General features: G+C 34.4%; 1 protein-coding gene across 3 annotated transcripts in view; it reads left to right on the top strand.

Moving 5' to 3' along the window:
- Positions 1–2,502: 2,502 nt before the first annotated feature.
- The window catches only part of EMB2763 (ribonuclease II family protein), an 86,112-nt gene continuing 66,033 nt past the window's right edge, over positions 2,503–22,581 (top strand). The window contains exons 1-12 of one of the 3 annotated variants that reach the window (XM_089796960.1): positions 2,503–2,780; positions 2,884–2,985; positions 4,637–4,774; positions 4,946–5,103; positions 5,548–5,603; positions 9,691–9,813; positions 10,049–10,173; positions 10,311–10,551; positions 10,668–10,824; positions 18,411–18,651; positions 18,975–19,131; positions 19,265–19,333. In XM_089796960.1, coding sequence (XP_089653086.1) covers positions 2,932–2,985; positions 4,637–4,774; positions 4,946–5,103; positions 5,548–5,603; positions 9,691–9,813; positions 10,049–10,173; positions 10,311–10,551; positions 10,668–10,824; positions 18,411–18,651; positions 18,975–19,131; positions 19,265–19,333 — 1,519 coding nt within the window. In that variant the 5' untranslated portion in view covers positions 2,503–2,780; positions 2,884–2,931. The remainder of the gene's footprint in view (positions 2,781–2,883; positions 2,986–4,636; positions 4,775–4,945; positions 5,104–5,547; positions 5,604–9,690; positions 9,814–10,048; positions 10,174–10,310; positions 10,552–10,667; positions 10,825–18,410; positions 18,652–18,974; positions 19,132–19,264; positions 19,334–22,581) is intronic. The other 2 variants (XM_089796961.1, XM_089796962.1) reach the window with 2 other exon arrangements.

Genomic DNA, 22,581 nt, shown 5'->3' on the forward strand with positions numbered 1-22,581 from the left:
CCATATGATTCCCATAGCCACACCATATGGAAAATAAACCATATGTTCTTGCATTGAGACCACATACCATTAGTGGTGTAATTGCTAATATCTAGAGTAATTTTTTCTATATTCATGACATGTCACTTTTTCCTAGATGTCGTAATCTGGCGAAGGAGTAAGAATAATGTTAAGATGTGTAACTTTATAAATATTATTTCTCCTGTTATTTTATTTTTTCATTGGCCTTATATTCACTGATTAGATGCATGGAGGATTACTTTTTTAAATCCTAGATCTATGGTTTTGCTGAAAATGATTACGATAAAACTTCCTTCTACTACGGGCTAATTTTGAGAAACCCCCCACATTTTTATGTAAAGTAGGGAACCTATCATTTTCTAAGAGTGATTGGGGCATAGTTTGTGCTAAAAAAAAATTATGAAAGGGTGGAGGCTAGGGATTCCTCCTTCCCAACATAACTTGATTGGAACTAGATGCAAAATTTGGGGTTTTAGAAATAATTGGGATGACCCACATTTCAGAAATCCTTTTCTCTTCTTCCCTTTTGGTCATTTCTATCATAATCTACTCAATTCTCTTGGCCTTTTTTCATAACTAGTAGCTATTGAGGTTTCATCTAATACTATGGTGGGGAGGAGCCTAACCCCTGTATTTTAGTTTTTTTACCCTCTTTCCAATTGTAGTTCTATTTGACCAAAACATTATTTTTGTGCCTATGGGTTTTTACATTTGTAGTTCCATTTCTAGATTAGTTTTTGTAATCATAGCCCTTGATACTTAACAATTTCTTTTCCAACCCTATTAATTCCTTTGTCCTTTAATTCTTTTGAAATCTTTCACATCTCTTTGTAATTCTTTCCCATAGATGCATTGGTGTGTGAAATTGGCAAATTAATATTGACAGTACCAAATTGGAATTCGTACATCCCAAGTGGATCACAAGTAGAGAATGTTAGTAATAAGATATTTCTTTCTTATTTAATGTTGATTAGGACTATGCAACATTATAAATCATCTACATAACCTATGTATGAGGTTAAGATTTGTTATGCGTCTCCATTCTAGAGTCTTTCTAGAGAACTATGTCTCCTTCAAAATTTTGGGCCAAAACAAAAAAATTAGCCATTAATCTAGGATAATTGAATGGTCCTAGATAATACATTTAAAATTATAAAATGACGGATGTTAGGTACGTGTAATGTGTCGATGTGGTCATGCTAATTGATGCCATCATGTAGAGTGCCCAAACACGTTAGCAACAAATAAAGACATTATCCTCTTGATACAATGTTGCATTAATTATATCTTTGATCAATTGTCATTTGGCAGTGGCACACATAATGACTCACAACTCCTAAGAAGTGGCTATTAATAGAATGCAACTTTTCAAGGGATTAAAAAAATGGTAATATAATATTTATTTTCCCATAAATAACAAAAGTTTAGCCAATAACATTAAGGATTTTTTAGATGGCAGATAAAATTTATAAAGTTTTTCTTTACAAGCATAACATTTGCCTCATACCTTACATATTTTCATTCACAATAATGAATTAACCGTTACAATTTTCTGAAATTTTATACATTTTAAAATTTATCAACAAATTTTCTTTTTGCCATCGAAGTGAAAATTCACCCCCCAGGCCCCCTCCCCAACAAAAAAAAATGTTGAACTCTGTGTGTGTGTGTGTGACTCAATCTAACAATCTATATACACATCTCTACCTCTCAACACTTCTTTATAGATGTCTCTATTATCTTCTCCTACATCTCCTTATACATCTTCCTCTCTATGTATTTATCTCTCACTCTACCTTCCTCTATCTATCTTCCTCTCTCGCACTATCTTCATCACTATATATCATTTTCTATCTCTATCTCCATTTCTATCATTTTATCTCTTTCTCCATCTCTCTATTAATTTTTGTCTTCTATTTCTAATTATTCCTTTATCCTTTCTCTCTCTCTTCATATCTCTCTCATCTCTCCATTTTTTTCTTTCTAATCTCTAATCCCATCTTCTTTTTCTTTATTAACTTAGTGTCTCTCTTTCACTCTTCGCTCTTCCACATTCTATCCCTATATATACTTTTCTCTTTCTCATCCTATTATAAACATAACATGACCTATTACTAATATAATTGGATTATCTTCCCGATTTAAAGGTTTTATTTTAGTTATGATTGGATCTTTGAAAGTGGATACATATTTAATTTGAAGCTACCACTTGTCCATTGAAATATTTGTTGCACAAACAATATCATATTTTAAACGACCTACTAATCAACCTCATGTGATACACAAATTTATGCAAAAATAGATGAATATTTTTCCCTATATTGATTTGCATGCCCCTTTGACATACCCCTTACATTTAAAAGTACAATCACTAATGTTTAATTTAATTATATGTCACAAATTACTAACATTTTATTTAATTTTTTATTATAATAAAATTATTAAAAAACCATATATATTTTTATTGATATATTTTGTAAAATATAATTCAACTACACGATGTTTCAAAATCATAGCTTGTTCGAACAGACCAGTATTCTTCATACTGTACTTTTCTTTAAGACTGGACAAGCCATTTTCACATTATTGAGAGAATTCCGCTGGTTCATTGTAAGTGAGATATCAGCAATAAGAGGTTGGGTTAGATTAGTGTATTATCCCAAGAAAATTTACAGAGGGTTTTACAAATTGACCGTCGAATGTTTTAACGTCGTGTTCTCTGCAACATCTAAGACTTCTTGTTCATTCTCGAAATTGAGGTAGAAAATATTTAAATTCTTACGGTGTCATGAAAACGCTTTTTATTATTTTGGCGGTTTGAAAATGAAGCCTTTTATTCTCATGGATTTAACACTGTAACAGTGCAAAAAATATTGAATAGTTGGAGCTCCGCAGTACTGGCAGGGCAAAATGTTGCAGAGCAAGTCCTTTGTGAGGAAAACAAAAAATGGCCGTGTCATGAAGGTAAGATTGCTGTGAAACCTTTCTCGAAAATTTGCTTTTATTTTTCATTTTTGGAGATGTTCTAAGCATCGGAATTATCAAGCTCTGAACAGGCTTTTAAAGTATTTTAACATACTTGAAATTAAACCACAATATATTTTCGAGTTGCTGTAAAATCATATAGCCGCTCATTTTATTAAAAAATGCAAATCTACACAGAATGGTTACCCTCGGGTGTTGAGGTGAGGCGCTTGCAAATTTGTTTTAAAGTCTCTTTATAAATTTGAGGGTTAATTTATCGAAACCAAGAAGAGTACAGAAACCTATCGGCTATGACAAAGGTGCATGACAAGACACAAGCCTGGACCGTCTATTATTGCAGACGATAAAAATTGGAAGAAAACAAACTAACTAAGAGTGATAAGTAGGAGACAATTTCCACAGCAAGTCAAATTGTGATATGGCTATCAGGATTTAGCTGTGTGATTTTGAGTCATGAAACATGGGTCAATGAGTTTGACTCAAAATCACACAGCTAAATCCTGATAGCCATATCATAACTCAGAGTGCCTTGTTGCAGGTTTTGTCGGCATTGTAACACTAAGACACTTACTAATTGAGATTAACATGAAAATTGACTATAATGCTGAGTTACAGAGTTATTCCTCCAAGTTGGCCCCTGAAAGTTGAAACTATGAGTAAAATTCTTTAATAGTATTCACATTTCCACATTATGCAAGCTGACCCTCGAAAGTATGGGCATTTTAATATCTTTTTGCTTATTTAATTAAAACACCGGCAAACAAAGGGGTGTTAATTAACACCACCTACAATAGGCTAGCTGACCCAGCCTTAAATTTGGGACATCCCAAAATAATGCTAAAAATTTGATTATTTTGGTCCATGTGGCTGAACTAGTTCCATGTTGCATTTTACCAGGGAACCCTCATTCTCAATAGAACATAAGATAAAATTAGGAGGCCTGATAAACTCATCAAAACCAGATATCATACCAGAAGTTAAAGATAGGAGGTTTCCACAATCCATTAAATGTTACTGATCTACATCTGGGTAAAATAGTGTGTAAATTTTTAGCATCAACGTTTTGGCTCATACTCCATGATCCATCATCAGGATCAGAGAGTATTCGAATGAATCATGGAGTATGATCCAAAACGTCGATGCTAAAAATTTACACACAATCTTGCCCAGGAGTAGATCAGTTACATACCAGATGTTATTTCTCCTAAAGTACAAGCAGAACAGGTAGCTTTCCTTAAGCAATGAGACAGTTTCATTACAGCTAGATGCCTTAAGAGCAGGTTCCTTGTGAATCTCCTCTTGGAAGGCTTCCAGGGCTGTAGTTTTCAAATCAGCCATGGCCTTCTTACTTCACTCGGATAACCAATTCTTGCACAACTGCACATTTCTACAGTGAGCTTATGATAGTTCTTGGGTTATTGAATTTATTCACTTCTCTTGATATCCCCTACCCACAACGGCATGCATTCACCATGATAATGATTTTCATCTACATTCTGTATAAACTCCTGTGTAATGGATGATTTGAAATTCCTAATTGGTGAATTTTTAGCCTGAAAATAGCTGTCTGGTAAAAATAACCTAAATAATCAGTAGTCTCATGACTAAGTTTTTGAGTTCATGTTGTCAGGTGGTAAGGGAGCACTACCTTCGAGATGATATTTATTGTGGAGCTCTTAGTTGTCAAACATGTGATGCAACTACAGCCCGTATCAGTCGGTTGGCCTCTAATATTTTGATTGTTGACACTAATGTAGTTCTAAATCAGGTATTTCTGTCTGTGTTTTGAATTTTATGTGCCATGTGCTGTAGTGTTTTTAAGAGTTGTTTCTCCTTTGTTTTAACAACTCTTAAATGTTTGAAAACTCACTTTTTGCTTTCTGATTTTGTGAATAAAATATTTAAATTCTATTCAAAAGATATGTTAATGGCTTTGCAGATTGACTTGCTGGAAAACACTGCCATCAGTGATGTGGTTGTGCTTTCAGTTGTTCTTGATGAAGTGAAGAATAAAAATATGTCAGTATATAACAGGGTCCGCACTCTTTGCGGTAATCCATTGCGGCACTTTTTTGTGTTCTCCAATGAACATCATAAGTGAGTAGAAATTTTTTATTTTGTAATTCAGGCATTTGGAAAACTTGCTTTTTACCTGATTCAGTGAATGATATCAATGGATAAATAAAATGTGCAATTGCAACTTGTGCAAGAAAGAGCACGTATCGAGAAACACTGAATTTCTAGATAAAAAGAGTCCAACAAGGAATTTTTCTACTTTCTATGTTAGGTTTTTTATTCTTTGTATCTTTTAATAGAATTTTTGTTGCCCTCTATGACACAATTCCTCACCTTTTACCTTTAGAAGACAATGCATGAATGTAACGGCCACTTATGAAACGTTTAAGCCAGTAAAGCTGTCCATGAGGCCTTTTACAACTAATTTACCATAATGGTTCTAGGGTCTGCTATTGCCTACAATAGTAATATGTTTTTGCTACTTATAATGAACCCAAAACTTATTCCAATTCTTTTGTGTTTCAGGGATACATATGTGAAAGCAATGGTTGGTGAGAGCCCTAATGATCGAAATGACAGAGGTAGGGTTATATAGTTCGTGGCTGTTTCTTGATTCTAGCAAATGATAGGCCATACTTAATCTTTTACCTTTGAAACTATTTTACGTCTTTCCTATTGTTAATTACCTCAAGTCCACACACTTTCTTTTCCTTTAAGCTTTCTGTGTAATTTATGCTTGTGTTGCATGATTTACTTGTTAGTTTCTTCCACCTTTGGCTTAGGACATTTTGAGTGAACTTTTTTTTATGATGGGTACTCTTCTATGTTGGATTTTATCCTAGAAATCAATGATAAATAACACTAATGAAGAGCTAGAATAGATATAAGGGACACACAGAAATAGCTTGATTTTTCCATTCTGGAATGAAGGGAAAAACCTAACCACACAACAAAAGATTGCTCTATTGATAATAAAAATTCAAGTGGACAATGTCCTTTGTTTGATGCGATATATATAACAAGGGGAGAGACTCTTCACATTACAACCAAAGGTCTCTTGAGTTTCCCATAATATGACTTTATTTTCAAATACAACTTTTTGTATTTCCATATGACACATGTTTTAATATTTCACATTACAATTTATCATAACTGTCCTTTTGAGCTGAAGGTGACCATAATGGTAATAACGCCTAGAGATAAATATCTCTATCACAGTACAATCTCCAATACTTTCTCGTAGTGAGAGAGAGACAAACTTTAGTTGAACAGTCACACAAGTTTGCAACCAAAATGTCAATGATAAAATCTAATCACATAGATCCTATATAGTTTCCTGGAATCACTCAACATGAATACCTTGCAAGAAACACAATGAGTTTTCATCATAGATTCTCTCAATATGATGTTGTCATGGAATCTCTCAACATGACATTAAGAGAATAATTTACCCATTGTTGATAATTATAGAATCACTCAACATGATAGACTTGTAACAATTACTCATAATCATGGGATCAGTCAACATGAAAAACTTGCAAAAGTCATAAGCAACCATCATCATGGATTCACTCAATGTGATATTGTCATGAAACCTCTCAACATGACAAACCTGCGAAAATCATTACCACCTTTCATCACGGACTCACTCAAAATGATGTTGTACAGTTATTTGAAAAGTTCGATCAATAATCAAGCTGCCTTAAAGAAAAAATAACTAATAGTATGGAACTTGAAGGAGAATCAAATATTAAAAGATAGTCTACCAAGCCGAAGCAAAAATACAGAGATTGCCGTAAAAATGCATGCTATTGCCAAGAACGAGCACATAAATTGAGTTAAAAAAAGCAAAGATAACACGAAGGATGAATACACATCCACACGTGCATTGAAGAAGATTTGTCAAAGAGGATTGATCACTGATGACACAAATCCATAACATCCGATAACCAAGCCGCCCAATATATTAAAAAAAAATTGGAACTTGGTTCTCACGAGTCCCTTGCAAGGAAAGTTAAAACCAAACCAAAAACGATGATCTCAAATTTGGAGCCATGTCATACGGTGGTAGGCACAAGCAATACCTCTATGAAAAAATAGGAGATGTCTGACAAAGAGGGAGAGGCAATCTCTAATAAAAGAGATCCGATGCAATAAAACTTGAAAACGGTAAAGCCTGAGATAAGACTAAATGCAATCCATGAATATACCCACCATGGATGGTTGAAGAAAAGATGATAGAGATGACATGGATGGTAAGATCATGTAGTGTTTGCCATTTCTGGTCAAGCAACAAATATACTTGGCAAATGGAGGAGTCAGACTTGATATTTTAATGGTCTAGCAGCCAGAGCTTTACCACAACCATATGGATCAATATTTGCAAGGCTTCAATGTGATTAAGCATTTCTTTTCCACCACACACAATGTTATATAAGTTCCAATTAGATTTGCCTGATCAATTCAACTTTCTTGAAACATTTCTTTACTTAGCCATGCCATAGAAATCAAGATGTAAACCATAGTCTGCTCTTTGCAGAGAGCTTTCTTAACATCCTTGTTCCTAACCTCGTCAGCCGCATGCCTCATTAATTCGACGCATAACATAGAGCCCACAATCCATGACCACCAGGAAGGTGTTCCCTTTAATTTCTTCGTTCACGTTCAAAAGCATCTTCAACTTTTCATAATTAACCCATGAAAAGGATACATCCTGAAATGTTGTTATCTAACAATGCTGTGATACCATGTTGGATTTTATCCTAGAAATCAATGATAAACACCAATTATGAAGAGCTAGAATAGATAGAAGGGACACACAAAAATACCTTGGGAAAAATCCAACCACACAACAAAGATCACTTTATTGATAATAAAAATTCAAGTGTACAATGTCCTTCTCTTGATGCGGCATATATAACAAGGGGAGAGACTCTTCACATTACAACTGAAGGTCTCTTGAGTTTCCCATAATATGACTCTTTATTTTCAAATACAACTCTTTGTATTACCACGCCTCAATGCATGTTGTATGACACATGTTTTAATATTTAATATTACAAATTTTCATAACTGTCATTTTCAGCTGAAGATGACCATAACGGTATTAATGCCCACAAATAAAGATATCTTTTGCAACTACAGTCTCCAACATTCTAGTTGGGGTCCAAGAAGCTTTGGCTAGCACGGCAAGTCCTTGTTGAAGATCGAAATACTCAACCCTTTGGATGACCTTTCTGTTTTAAACAAAAAATCATTTGTTTCTCTATTGTTCGGTCATCCCTACTTATGTCGGTGTTTCTGTTATACTTGGGTTGAGATTTTTTTACAAAGATGTATTATCATTTTTGCATGCTATTTTTACTGTCCTGAGCCCCCCGTCCCCCCGTGCAAATAGCTCTAATGATGCAGCAGAAACCAGTCAATTATCCAAATATAAGCACAAAGGTAAGTGGTCTGTGTGGAAAGAGATGTTTCTCCTTGCTTGATAATGTAGTTTTTTTTTATTAAATATTTTTTTTCCCTATTTTGGATACGGTAGGTAGTCTGTGTCCACCATATCTGCTACACATGTTGACCTTTGCTTGGGCATATGTGGCCTTGTGTGTGGCCCAGAATCTGTACCCTAAGTCACAGGATACGTTGAATTTCATCCATGAGATTCGAATTTTGGCAAATTTTTACCCTTCCCAAACTTCATGTGAATTTTATGATATTTAATATAATACTGTTATTTGATAGAATATTTTTTTATTTTAAAATGATATTGAGTTATTTAGTTAAATTATTTAGCAATGTTAAACTATTTTGACAACTTAATGGAGATATTACTAATATTTATAAATACTTAAAATATATATAACTTGAAGTTAATGTCAAATTTTTCTCCAATTTTTTACCCTTGTCTAATTTCATTCGAATTTATGATCCATGAACTCGAGATCATTTGAACCTTGTAACTTAGTATGTACCTGCATTGTATCTGGAAAATGTTTGATCTGAGTGCTTGTTGTGTGAGGGTATCACATATCCAGCTAACCAGCCAATGTTGTGTTATCCTTGGCCATTCCGTCAAGATTGAATCTCAAGAATCTATGGAGGAAATCCTGTTTTCCTTGCTCTGCTCACATGTGTCTTTTCAGCTTTTTCTTTATTGGGATAATTGTTAATCTTTAACTACAGAGGATAGTTGTGCCAGATTAAATGTCAATGCCACATTTCAGGGGTTATAAGTATTTGTAAATCAAACTGTCTGATTATTATTATGTAAACATTATTCTGCACGACTACAAACTTTAGTTATATTTTTTCTATTTATGAGTGAGGTTCAACGTAAGGCATTTATGTTTTATGAGAATCCTTCCAAACTAAATTAGCGGAGGAACCTTCTTATATCTTGTTTTATAAAGTGTAGAGTTTTTGAAATAAAATGCCAATGTTTGTTCCACATGTTGCTGACTTCATATGATGGAGTATTATAGTTAAATAATTGTGATGAGTTGGTTCTAACGTCTTTAATCTATCTTTACTGTTTTTGTTGACATTGTTAGAAAATGTTTTGCATGTTTATACACATTGCTTATCTTGGCATGGATTTTGTGTACATGAATGTATATCTGGTCGTAAAATTGCATAACTTTGATATTGATACAGTTTAAAATTTTGCAGCAATTCGTGTCGCTACCTTATGGTATCAGAAGCATTTAGGTCAAGGAGTGCCAGTACTGTTACTTACAAACGACAGGGAAAATAAGAGAAAAGCCATTGAGGAGGGTATTTCAGCAGAAACAGGTTATTCATTTGCAAGTCACAAAGATCTTACTGCTACAGCATAGAATGTGATTTTATTCAGTAGCTGTCTGACGTAAAATTTCTAACAATTGTTTTGTTCAAAAGGCTTTAAAGCACTGGATTCATTTTATGCAATTCTTTTGTGAAAATTAGCTTATGCAATTCTTAATGTGACTTCAGTTAAAGATTTCTTATTCAAATGCATGCTTATATTGCATTATGCTTTTGGTTTTAGTTGAAGGATATGTCAAATCTCTTGGTCAACCAGAATTGCTTGACTTGCTTGTCCAATCTAGTTCTGAAAATGATGTTGAAGTGGAAGATTTAAGGCCCTCGAAGAAGAAAGTCATATTTAGTGAGGTGGACGACGCTTTTCCAATACCTTCCATTTGCAATGAAATGAAGTTTTCTATTACTGTTGATCTGGCTTTTCTTGAGTCTGTACATGGTATTCCTCGAGCATCAATGTAAAAATCTTTTCTTGTAAAATGGTACAGCATAAGCCCATGTCTGAAATTACATCTGGATTGCATCAAGGAATTTACCATCAAGGAAAACTTCGAGTTAATCGTTACAACCCATTTGAGGCCTATGTTGGTAGTGAGAGCATTGGAGATGAGATCATAATTTATGGACGTGCTAATATGAATCGAGCTTTTGATGGAGATGTAGTTGCTGTTGAGCTCCAGCCACAGGATCAGTGGCATGGAGGGAAAGCAATGAAAATAATTGAAGATGGTAATATCTTATTTTTATCAAGAGGAAGAATTTGGATAAAGCCTTACAGTATACATCTTTTTCATGACTTTCTGCTGGTTTATGTGATCATGTTTTCTACCCTTGATATGGTTCAGAAGAAGAGGAAGACGATGAGTTCCATTTGATTCCAGCCAGTGCTGATGATGCTCCTCGTGATACCATCTTGCAACAGAAGTCAAATGAAACTCAAGCCAAGGTTATTGCTCGCCCAACTGGCCGTGTTATTGGTATAATAAAGAGGAATTGGCATTCGTAAGTTACTGAATACCTTTTTAAATTGTTTTTGAGATAGGTGACTGTTTCTGTGTGCTGTTTTTCTTCATCTGACTTACTGTTGATTTGATCATAGCTCTATCAAAGACCATAATAATTACATTAATGTCATATCGATAAATTGTGTATGTCATTGTTATATATTCCTAGATGTTTACAATGTAATTTGTACTCTTATCTGTGAAGTGTTTGTTTTTACTTCTTGGCATGATTGCATCCTTCTTTGCATGATTACAAATATTCATCATTCTTGATTGTGTTAATGTCTTAAGGATCGTTTCTGGAAATGTAATTACACTGCCATGGTATTGGTGTGTTCCAAATGCAGATTTGAATCTCATATAAATATGAGAGGGGGAGACATGTCACACGAAGAGACATGTCTCTATGGTTTAATCATCATTTAATTAATAATAATATATTAACAAAAATAATAATATGTATAACAATATATATATATTATATACTATAATATATATATAATAATATATACTATAATATATATGTATATACTATAATATATATGTATATACTATATACTATAATATATATAATTATAAAATAATTTATATTATTTAACATGAATAAGTATATATAGGAAATGATGATTTACCAATAACAATAATGTATCTCAAATTGAATCAATCTGACTAAAGCTACAACCTTAACACTCCCTCTTACCTTGGGAGGATTTGTAGAACACATTATGCTCTGAAGCATTTCAGGATATCAACATATATCCATCAACATAGATGTTATCTTTCAATATCATTCGAAGCATGATTCAACAAGAAATATCAATCATATCATATTCATCATACTTATATTCTTTTGGTATGTGCACTGGCATCAAAAAAATCCTTGATGCCTACTAAAAGAATATGTTATATACTAATAGGATACGAGTTGTCTGATCTCTGTTACTTCGGGAGAACAACTTAATGCATTATATCAAATAACAAGAAATCACAATGTCACGGTCTCTATTATGACAATTATCATGATCTCTAGCACTTAGGGACACCAAATGAAGTCTAATCATGATACGTTCATTATCATGACTACCGACACTCAGGGACAACAACTTAATGTAGGCTGCCATGATAACAGGTCAAGCTATTAATAAGATCATCACCTTACAAAAACAATCCTTTGAGAATACATCAATGAAAGATCGTCACCTTTTATGACATAATCCACATATGCAAAATAGTAACCACTATGAACCAAGTCAAAGGGTGGAACAAGGACTTTCACCTCATTTTCTCTCTCAAAGAGAAGAATGCATTACAAGGGATTTCACTTAGAACTTCTCCTTCATAGAGAAAATATCATTCACAAAGGATTGCACCTTAAAATTCTTCCTCTGAACAATGATCCTGGGAAGTCAGGTCCAATATTTACTCTCTTAAAGGCTCTCTTCCTGCAAGGATGCTTGTCGAACTCACTCTGAATCTGATATCAATCTTCCGACTTTCTAGTGAGAAGTCAATACTTCCTCACGATGCACACAAGAGTAGGCCCATCAAAATCATGCAGTCACACACATGTATTTCTAGACTCCCTCTGAGTATCAATTTTCTAAGCTCTTGCATTGCCTTCAAAGAAGTGTCATACTCCCTCTTAATGTCGAAGGATACTCATAATCTCAATCATCAAAGATATTTGCTTCAAGATGCTCACTTTATCTAGCCTATTCACAACTTCTTTGAAGCTATTGCCATAAGTTGCCTAATGTGCCATTCTTATTTTCTTGCAAGATCAACTTTAGATACAAAGGAAAAGATCAAGGAAAAATAACTCATATAGTACATATAAAACTGCAAATGACAGAGGGACTATAATGAGTAGATAAATGTAATACTTAAGAATAATAAATTCTTATCTATACATCACCATCGTTAATACAAGTTGCCCAAGAGATGATTCAGAGTTGAAACTCTAATGTGTCTTTTACATCTCCCTTCTAAAGATGGTTCAAGTGGGAATGGAACATTGGTTATTATTCCCCCCCCCACAATGTAAAATTCTCACTCTTGTATCATTGAACAATTTTGCATCACATAAAATATGACAATCTCCTTTCTATTCTTCTTTTTCAAAAAATCATCACATCCAATAACAAAAAATGTGTCTATGAGGATAATCATCTGTACAATCTCCTTTCTATTCTTCTTTTTCAAAAAATCATCACATCCAATAGCAAAAAATTTGTCTATGAGGATAATCACGTGTTTGAGTTACAAAATGCTTGTCTCTAAATAGTTCAATGCTTAACATTTCACAAATATTTTCTTGTTGTCAATTTTTGGATTCCCAAGTTTTATCAACATAAAAGGGTCATTATAAGAAACTCTCGATAGAAGATCTTACAATAACCTTTAATCACTCAATCAAGTTAGTTATCTTCTTCTTAGAAAGGCTCATTAAGAGAACATTGAGCCAACCTACTAAAATTAAGGACCAAAAATTTAGGAAATGAATAAGCTTGATGACCATGAAGAAGTAGTTGATTTAATTCCTTCAATTTATTGTAGTAATGCTCATCCACTATGATAGTTTAACCATTATAACACAACCAATCCTTCATAGGTACCCCACTCTTTGTCTTTCAAAGGAGTGAAAAATATTGTTACAAATCATGGAACTACAAAGATGTTCTAGCAATGTTGTCTTCAATCAGAGATGAATCAACATCCTTTCCCATAATAGGAGCATACCGACCACTGAAAGTCAGTTTCAAGACATTGCTTGGAAATGAAATATGTTATAAAATTATCTGATGTAGAAATTGGTTCCCCCTGCTAGTTGTCTGGCTCTAATTGTAAACATTGTGCTAATATTTTTGAAGTGCCGCATAGAAGAGACATCCAAGAATCAAGGCCAAATAAGACAAGTGGATCACTACTTAGAGGAACCTTATGCGATCAAAAGATATCGTTGAACAATAGAAATATGGATAGTATTCATCAGAAGGATTTAGGATTTCCAGTATGTTCCATCCACACTATTAAGTTCTAGGCTATATTTTTCAGTGGCCAACTACCATTGTGTCAAATTCTTCATTGTTGTAATATTCCTTACTCAGGATCTAAACCCACAACACTTGATGAGTAATTTTATTATGTCCTCAACGTCTAATATTTGATTATACAATATTTCATGCAATGCCATATTATTTTTCTCATAAACACTATAAAATATGATCACATAAGTTTCGTTGACTAGATTGTCGATTGGAGCCTAGTTGTATGCCCACGTCACTTAGTATACATTTACCTAAACATCTAGTCTAAGCATATTAGTATTCATATCAATTGAGACAATAGTAATTGATGCGAGTTCAAATCTTCAAAGCAAGCCTAGCTCTTCTTGACTAGGAGCTGTCCATGGAGGCAAGGACATAGATAGTCTATGAAAGAAAGCACGAGTCAATATAGAAAGCGCAATTTGAGTAAATGCTGCATCATTGCCATACTGGCTATGGCTCGTGTCTCTACATGGAAGACTGGAAATGCGATCACCGTCTAAGCACAAAATAGTCCATTAATTTTACTATGCATATGTGATTGTATTGAGTTGCTGAGTCGACACTCCTATGTCTAGATTGAAATCAAAATTATGGGCTTCCACCGCATATGAGGTCGCCTTTTGTGCCATCTGTTTGGTAGTACTATTGCCAATAATGAGGTTGAATCACCATCTTATTTGTTCTTTTCAATAATCATAATTTTGTTCTTTTGCATATTTTCTTTTTGTTATAATCACAAATTGATTTCCCCATGGCGAATGTAATACCTTTTATTTTATTAGGAATTCCTTTCATAATGTTATTGCCCATTGATGTCCGGGAATGTCCGTATTGCTTGGCATTCGCAATTTCAATGTGTGTTGCATGGTTTATAAGGATCTCAGACTGTTAACATCTGATAGGGCAGAATCATTTAAGTTCCCTGGGCAAGCCAATAAGGAGGGGGCTCTTCTCTTAATACCTCACTTAACTTTTTTTATTTGCATTACTGGCATTATGTAATCTTGTTGGCGCTAGCAATAACATTGATCGCTTTCCTTGCTTTTCGAACATGTTGCCTTGCTTCCCACATGACTGGTTTTCAAGTCTTTGCTTGTCGATGTGATTGGGATTCTTTTATAACTATTTTTCTTTTTATGTATATATAGGTTGCACCAATCCAGTGTCGCCCTTTTAAACATGCTCAAACTGTTTTCATACTGTGAACCTTCAGAGGTGGGTCCTCCTCATCCTTCCATGGTGGCATCTATGATGAGTCGATAGCCAGTTTCCTTCACACCAAGTCAGATCTTTTCGTCAGAGATATTTGCTTGTGTCTCCTAAACTCTCGACAACACCTCTATATGGACGTATGCAAGATTGCAATTTGAATGAAGTTGTTTTAATTCAATGCTTAAGATACATTATTTATCGGCAGATTTAACGTTCACTACTTACACTATCTTAAAAGGATCCAAGACCCTTTCAACAGATCTATCTTCTGCATATAGCACACTCCAAAAACACTATCTATGTGTGAGAAATTATAGTAAACAATTTCATTTGTGAACATAGATGCTACATTCAGTTTTTCTTTGTTACACTTGCAGTTGGCTTTGATACCATGTTAATGTTTTAAGGATCATTTCTGCAAATGTAATAACACTGCCATGGTATTGGTGTGTTCAAAATGCAGATTTGAATCTCATATAAATACAAGAGGAGAATTAATGACTCATGTGTCATGAAGAGACATGTCTCTATGGTTTAATCATCATTTAATTAATAATAATATATTAACAAAATAACAATATGTATAACTATATATATGTATATTATATTATATTCAAAAATTTATATTATTTAACATAAATAATCATATATAGGAAATGCTGATTTACCAATAACAATAATGTATCTCAGATCGAATCAATCCGACTAAAGCTAGAACCTTAACAGATTGCGTTCTTATTTTTATATACTCTCAATTGCCCAAAAGCTTGGAGCTATTCATCTAATGCCTTCATAAAGGAAAACAGAAAACACTTTGTTATCCTTAATTGTCTTTGCACACACACACACACACACATATATATATATATATATATATATGTAAGGGGTGTGACAAACAAAATAGCAAATGCACAGGGACAAGTGCAATTATGTGCATTTGGAAGTGCAACATCACGTATTTTGCAAATATGGTCACTGATTTTATACTTATGGCAAATGATATTTTATAATTTTACCTTTCTGGTTTGTAATAAAAGATACTTTTAGAAAACAGAACTCAAAATTCCAGTAACAACATAGGAACAACATATTGGCTGTACCATCTGCAGTTTGTGGACTAGAACTTTTTTAGCGTAATGTATTGGTGGCATTTCAGCTCTTGAGAAGTGTAGGCTTCAGATTTAAATGGAAAACCCGCCATTGCACTGCCCATTTTGAGCGTAGCTTTGGATTTTCTGTTTTATGTACAGCAATGCTCAAGTAGTCTTACTCATCCCACCATAACCCACCATTGTACACTTCATAGAGGTTAATTAGCAAACCATATAACCACTGCATAGAGCCATTAATATGTAATGCCATTCAAATTTTTAAATTTAATCCTCAAAGTTAAAGTTTCAGCCAATCTTTCTTCTTCGGTATTATTGAAGTGATATTGTAATCATTAGTTTATAACGGTCAATTATATTGTTAGGATAACTTTAGAAATATTCCTTATTCTTTTAGTAAGTCCATAATTCTTTTGCTTTATTAGTTGTCGATCTTATCCTTTGTGCATATATTTTTTACAACTCTTATTTAAAGAAACTTTTTGTTTTATATTATAGACTGTTTACAAACCTTGTGCTCATTCAAGCAACAAGGTGAGACTACAAGTTTATTCGAGTTCCTTACGAGCAGCCACACTAGAAACAACAAGTGGAAGATCAAGAATCACAACCTAGAATCCACCTTTTAAGACAAATTCTACCATTGGAAGACCAAGAATCACAACTTAAAATTCCACAAAGATGTTCCTCTTGCGATTTGAACTAGGGTCTCCACAATGAAAATTCATCGCTTCAACCAACTAAGCTAAACCCCTTGGACTATTTAAAGAGACTTTTTGCCCCTTAGTTAAAACGGAATATCTGATAATCATTCTATGTTTTTACTTTAAAGTTGTTAGTCCCAGTTTGGGATTAGGATCAGGCTTGTGGGTTTGGTTAAAATTGATTTAGAGGGTTTGACTTTGTCTGTGTAAAAACATATTAAAAAATAAAAAGAAATAAAGAAAATTTAAGAGTAAAATTAAAATTAAGATTGAAAAGTTAAAAAGTTTAGTAAAGTAAAACATATCTAAACAACTTTCCTTACTTTCAACAGTTCCAATTTCGAGAGTTGTGTAAATATGCCTTGTGATATATGGTGGTTGGTAATGAACATTCAGATCTCTCCATCACTGACATACACTTGTTTGATATATTTAACACTGCCAATATTCTGCAATATTATATTGAGTGAGCAAATAACACAACTTGTTCAAAAAATGTGTGAATAGTGCTCTTCAACCAATAGCCTGACAACCCTACTATTTTTGGCATTGTCTATTACAACTTGAACAACATTTTGAGGGTTCATTTGCTCAATGGCTTGGAAAAGGATGTTGGCAATAAATGAACCGTCCATCACTTACCCTTCACAATCCACTACTCTCTAAAACATGGTCTCTTATGGGGGCAATGCAATGACATTAATCAAAGGATGAATTCTTGCATCTGTCCATCCATCATATGGATACCCCTGTTTCGATCTATAAATCCTTGATGGGCCTCAATACATTGTCTACGTGTTTCGCCTCTCTCAATGAGTAAGTAGCCCTTTGGAGCCTCATTAGTCATTTCACCATTTTTTGCCAATAAGAGAAGTGAACAACATTAATTGCCAATCCATTAGCTTGATACATCTAGCTATGTTGTGCTCAACAATCTCTATACTCTTGGGAAATGCCGGTTCCAAGGTTCCCTTTGCTTTCTTATGTGACATTGGTTTTTGGATTTTCAGTTGCTTCTTCATTCACAAGCACTTCCAGATTCTTGAACTTTGTAAATGATGGTAAGTAGCTTGTAATAAGTTCCAAAAGTGGAATTGTGTAAGGATGAATTGGTAGTTCTTCTTAAAGATTTGGTGGGAAGGGTGAAACTAATGAATTGCAATGCAGGGAAATATTACATGAAATTGATTTTGTATATCTCTGAATATTTTATCATATATGTTGGGCCATGGACAAAAATGTGGACTGGCCTGTCAAGCTATTGTATGGATTCCAATCACTCTTTTAATTACACAAAATACTGAATTACTATAACACTGCTCATACCAATACAAAGAGCATAAAATATAGGTCAAAATATTATAAGTGTATTTTATTTTGTGTACCAACTTCATATTTACACACCTTTTGTCAGAATTGCTGAAAATTCAACTCCACTTTATACAGCACTGTATTTTTTTTTAATACAATATTATGTGATATTTTGGAAATTGTTTTTGTTTACTGTAGGTATTGTGGCTCTCTGGAGCCAATGCCAATGCCTGCAGGTAGTGGCGGAATTGTCCATGCTTTATTTGTTTCTACTGATCGAAGGATACCCAAGATTCGGATCCAAACTCGGCAGCTTGGAAATCTCATTGACAAAAGAATCATTGTAGCTGTTGACTTGTGGGATCGGATGTCTAGATATCCATCTGGCCACTATGTGCGGACCATTGGAGAAATTGGTGATCGTGACACAGAAACTGAGGCATGTTTGGTATTTGTTTTCATAATTAAGTGTCAAAGCTAGTACAATCTTATCCAGTGACAAGGCTATGTAAAAGGCTTTCATTTATTCCATCGCTCTTCTGTAAACTATATTTTTTCAGAATAAGTAGCTGAGCAATATACATCTGTGTCATCAGATTTTAAGAAAGGATGAATTAACATCTATACTTTTCTGCAGTAAACATATTTATTGCAAATTTTACTTGGAGAACAATTGATATTATGCAGCACATAAAAGCCATTTACATAGATGCATTATGTTATTAAGACTCAAGAAAATTCAAATTTGACATCTTGTTACAGGTTTTGTTAATTGAGAATGACATCAATACAAGACCGTTTTCTGAACAAGTTCTGGCTTGTTTGCCACCCTTGCCGTGGACATTACCATCAGAAGAACTTTGCAATCCTCAGAGAGAGGACCTGCGTCACATGAGAGTTTTTAGTGTGGATCCACCTGGTCAGTATTTGCAGTTTTAACTCTAGCAAAATGTAATCTGTTTTTTTCCTTTTTTCTTATCATTTTTTTAATGATTGTAATTTTATGGGCCAAGCTTGATAATATTGGAATGCGTTATTTATGGTTATTACAGGATGCAGGGATATTGATGATGCATTAAGCTGCATACCACTACCAAATGGCAATTTTGAAGTTGGAGTCCGTATCCTTAAGAGCGATACTTGTCCAATTGCTCTCTTTCATGCAACTGACCGAACAAGTTTGAAAGATTACCTCCAAGATCTGATCTGTTTTTTCTTTTTGAGTTTATTTCAAGGGTTTTGTTTCAGTTTTAAATGCCAAATGATTGTTTGGATTTCTAACCATGAAGCATATGCAAGATACAAAATGTTTCATTCCAAAATGCAAATATAAAGGACTAATATTAAATTCTGAGTTCTGATACATTTATCACAGTGTTTTAAACCCCATATTTGCAATTTCAAATAGTAAGGGATGCATGCTAGGAAATCAGCATTCAACCACTTCATGAATTTTAGATGAAACAGAGGAGTCACAAGAATAGGAGTGTCTAGCTTGTTAAGGTGTCACCAAATGCCTTATTAGTTATTTCTGATTAACAATAATTATTGAAAACAAACAATAGAAATGCTAAACCCTCAATAGGCATAAGAAAACCGATTCACAAATTATTCTTGGTTTTTGACAAATCTAAATCTTTTTCTGATGAGTGCTCGTAATGAATGTTACACCACTTTCCAATGTGAGATCTAGATGCTACGGCTTGCAGGATGAGTGGCGAGGCTGCAATGTCAATGGTATGGTTGGCTTAGGAAGCTGCGACCCTTCAAAGTCTGCTCATAAATAGTTCTGTATTTGCTGCAATCAATTCATAGAGGAAATCTTTCAGAATTTACATCAAACAATGCCCAATCATTTTCTAGGTGAAATTTTAATTAATTAAATAATTCTGATCTGAAGTCACCAAACCTGAGAAACCTTACTTCTGTAAGATAAGATAAGATAAAATTATTAATGTCCAACAAAAGACCACAAGAGGTCTATGGGATTGAGAGTTTACAAACAGTCAACTGACAGCAGGAGCACCAAATGATGTCCAAGAAAAGTGAATAACATAAAACAACAAGAAACAAGAAGAGAGAGGACAAGAAAAAGACTAAGAGCTCTTCCTTGGCAAAAATAAATCAGCTATAGAAGGATAACGCTGTGAGTGAATAGGAGCCCTGAACTGTCTCTATGAACTCGTGGAAGAGTGTCACTGGCGTAAGAAACCCTTGCGAGGTCTGACAGATCTAGAATGATCAATAGAACTGGTTAAACAAGCTGGCTTTTTCCCACCCCGCAAAGGAGATAGGGTGCAAAAAAGTAGTGATAGGCTGATTGGAACTATGCCGGTGAGGAAGTAGCGACTGCAGAGTACTATCACGAAGCAGAGTGGCCTCTTGAAGATAGAGCGCTAGACACCGTTGGTCACAATAATTGAAGAAAGCTGAAAGAGAAAAGTAGTCCTGGAACAGACAATAAAATCTCCCTTAGATCTCATAAAAGATAGGGCACTGGAAAATAAAATGAGTCTTCGTCTCAACCTCAGCGAAAGTACATAGCTTATGAATCCATTCCCCTTAGTCAATATGATGGTCTGTCTAAGCACGAAGACGGTGAGAACCAACTTTGAAAGACCTTAGAGAGATATGAAGGGTATGACTCCACCATCGAGAAAGGTAACTAGGGTGTACAATAATCCCATCACTGATCCCCAAAAAGTGCTCCGCATAAAAGACCATCCTCGAGTGTAAGCCACCACGTGGATTAGTCCAGGTAGTAATAATATACTGTCTATAAATATCAAGTCTGACATCCTCATTTAACTCTTGTCTAGAAGGGAGGAGATGAGTAGGGGCATTCAAAGAGAACTGATAAGGAGGGAGACGATCAATATCAATCCCAATCGAGCTCAGCAGAGAAGATTCCTGTGCATACTAGTAACGAACATGAGAGCTAGTATCGGAACGTGCAATAATTGTAGAAGAACAATAAGCCAGATAGGAATATCTATCATGGTCATTGAGCGAATCCGTAAAACCACGCAAACGATGAAGGAATCAAATCAGATCAAATATAGCTGCAAGACTAAAGGGATGAGCACCAAACTCGGCAAGAATGATACTGTGAGGAGTGAATCTGTGACATCTAATAACGCACTGTAAAAGCAGTGTCTGAACTCGCTCAATCAAGGCCTCGTAAGAACTATGGAGAGAAGGCCCCCAAACCACTAAGCCATAAAGAATAGTCGGTCAAACAAGGGAGTCCAAGAGGGATAACTTGGACAAGGTATCCTGGAAATGGTGTCTGAAGCACTGTTTCTCAAGCATAGCAAGAGAGCCCATACCCTTACAAACTCTAGATTGTATCGCCGGTCTCATACTAAAATGAGGCCTAGAGAACTTAACTCTCAGATTTTTATAAGACAAATTAATCTCAATCTCCTGTCCCTCGAAAAAGAAATGAAGATGAGAAGTCTCTAGGCAATTAAAGATTATATTCCGAGTCTTACGTAGGTTAATCGCTAGCTATCTCTGAACACAAAAGGAAGCCAAACCATCCAAAAGTCTCTGTAAACTCTTTGGAGAAGAAGCAAGAACCACATCATCTGCGAAAAGAAGAATGGAGATCATAACCTGGTGTAAGTAGCAACTGTCGCATGGGAGCGAAGACTTCAGAAGGAAGTCCTTAAGCTCGTCAATATATAAATCAAACAAAGTGGGAGAGAGAGGGCAGCCTTGTTTAACCCCAGCTATGCATCGGGATTGAGAAACCATCAAGAGTCGTGAATCTACCCACAACAGTTTTGTATAATCTCATGATAGTCGTTAGTAACATTTCTGAAATTCCAATCTCTTGAAGCCTCTGAAATAAAGCCATCCTAGGAACAAAATCAAAAGCCTTGTGAAAATCGACAAAGTAGTAGCACACTTTCTTCGATCTGTGTCTAGCCTCCTCAATAATAGTTCCTAAAGTGAAAATGTGATCCATAGTTTGGTAATCAGCTTATAAATCTGTTTGTCCTCTGTTCCTACTATACCATACACTTTTTTCGGGTCTTAATTAACAATTAACATATTCAAAGAAATACAATTATTACTTCATTTTCATAGGAAGACAGTTAAATCAGTTATGTTCATATGAATGAGATTAACTGTTAAAATCAGTTAAACAAAATTTCATAATTGAGAATTGAAAACATTATCAATGAATTTACTATGGAAATTAAAATCTACATACCATGGAATTCGAGACCGAATCAATCTAAGGATGCTTTTGCAAACACCCATGTTAGTCCACAAATATAAATATTAAATATCAAATGATGACTACCATCCAATACCCCTATATCAAAATCAAATGACAATTACTATTAAATACCACTAT

Source organism: Cupressus sempervirens, chromosome 8 (assembly GCF_028749045.1).
Source record: "Cupressus sempervirens isolate cs-2001-9-10 chromosome 8, ASM2874904v1, whole genome shotgun sequence".
Classification (NCBI taxonomy): domain Eukaryota; kingdom Viridiplantae; phylum Streptophyta; class Pinopsida; order Cupressales; family Cupressaceae; genus Cupressus; species Cupressus sempervirens.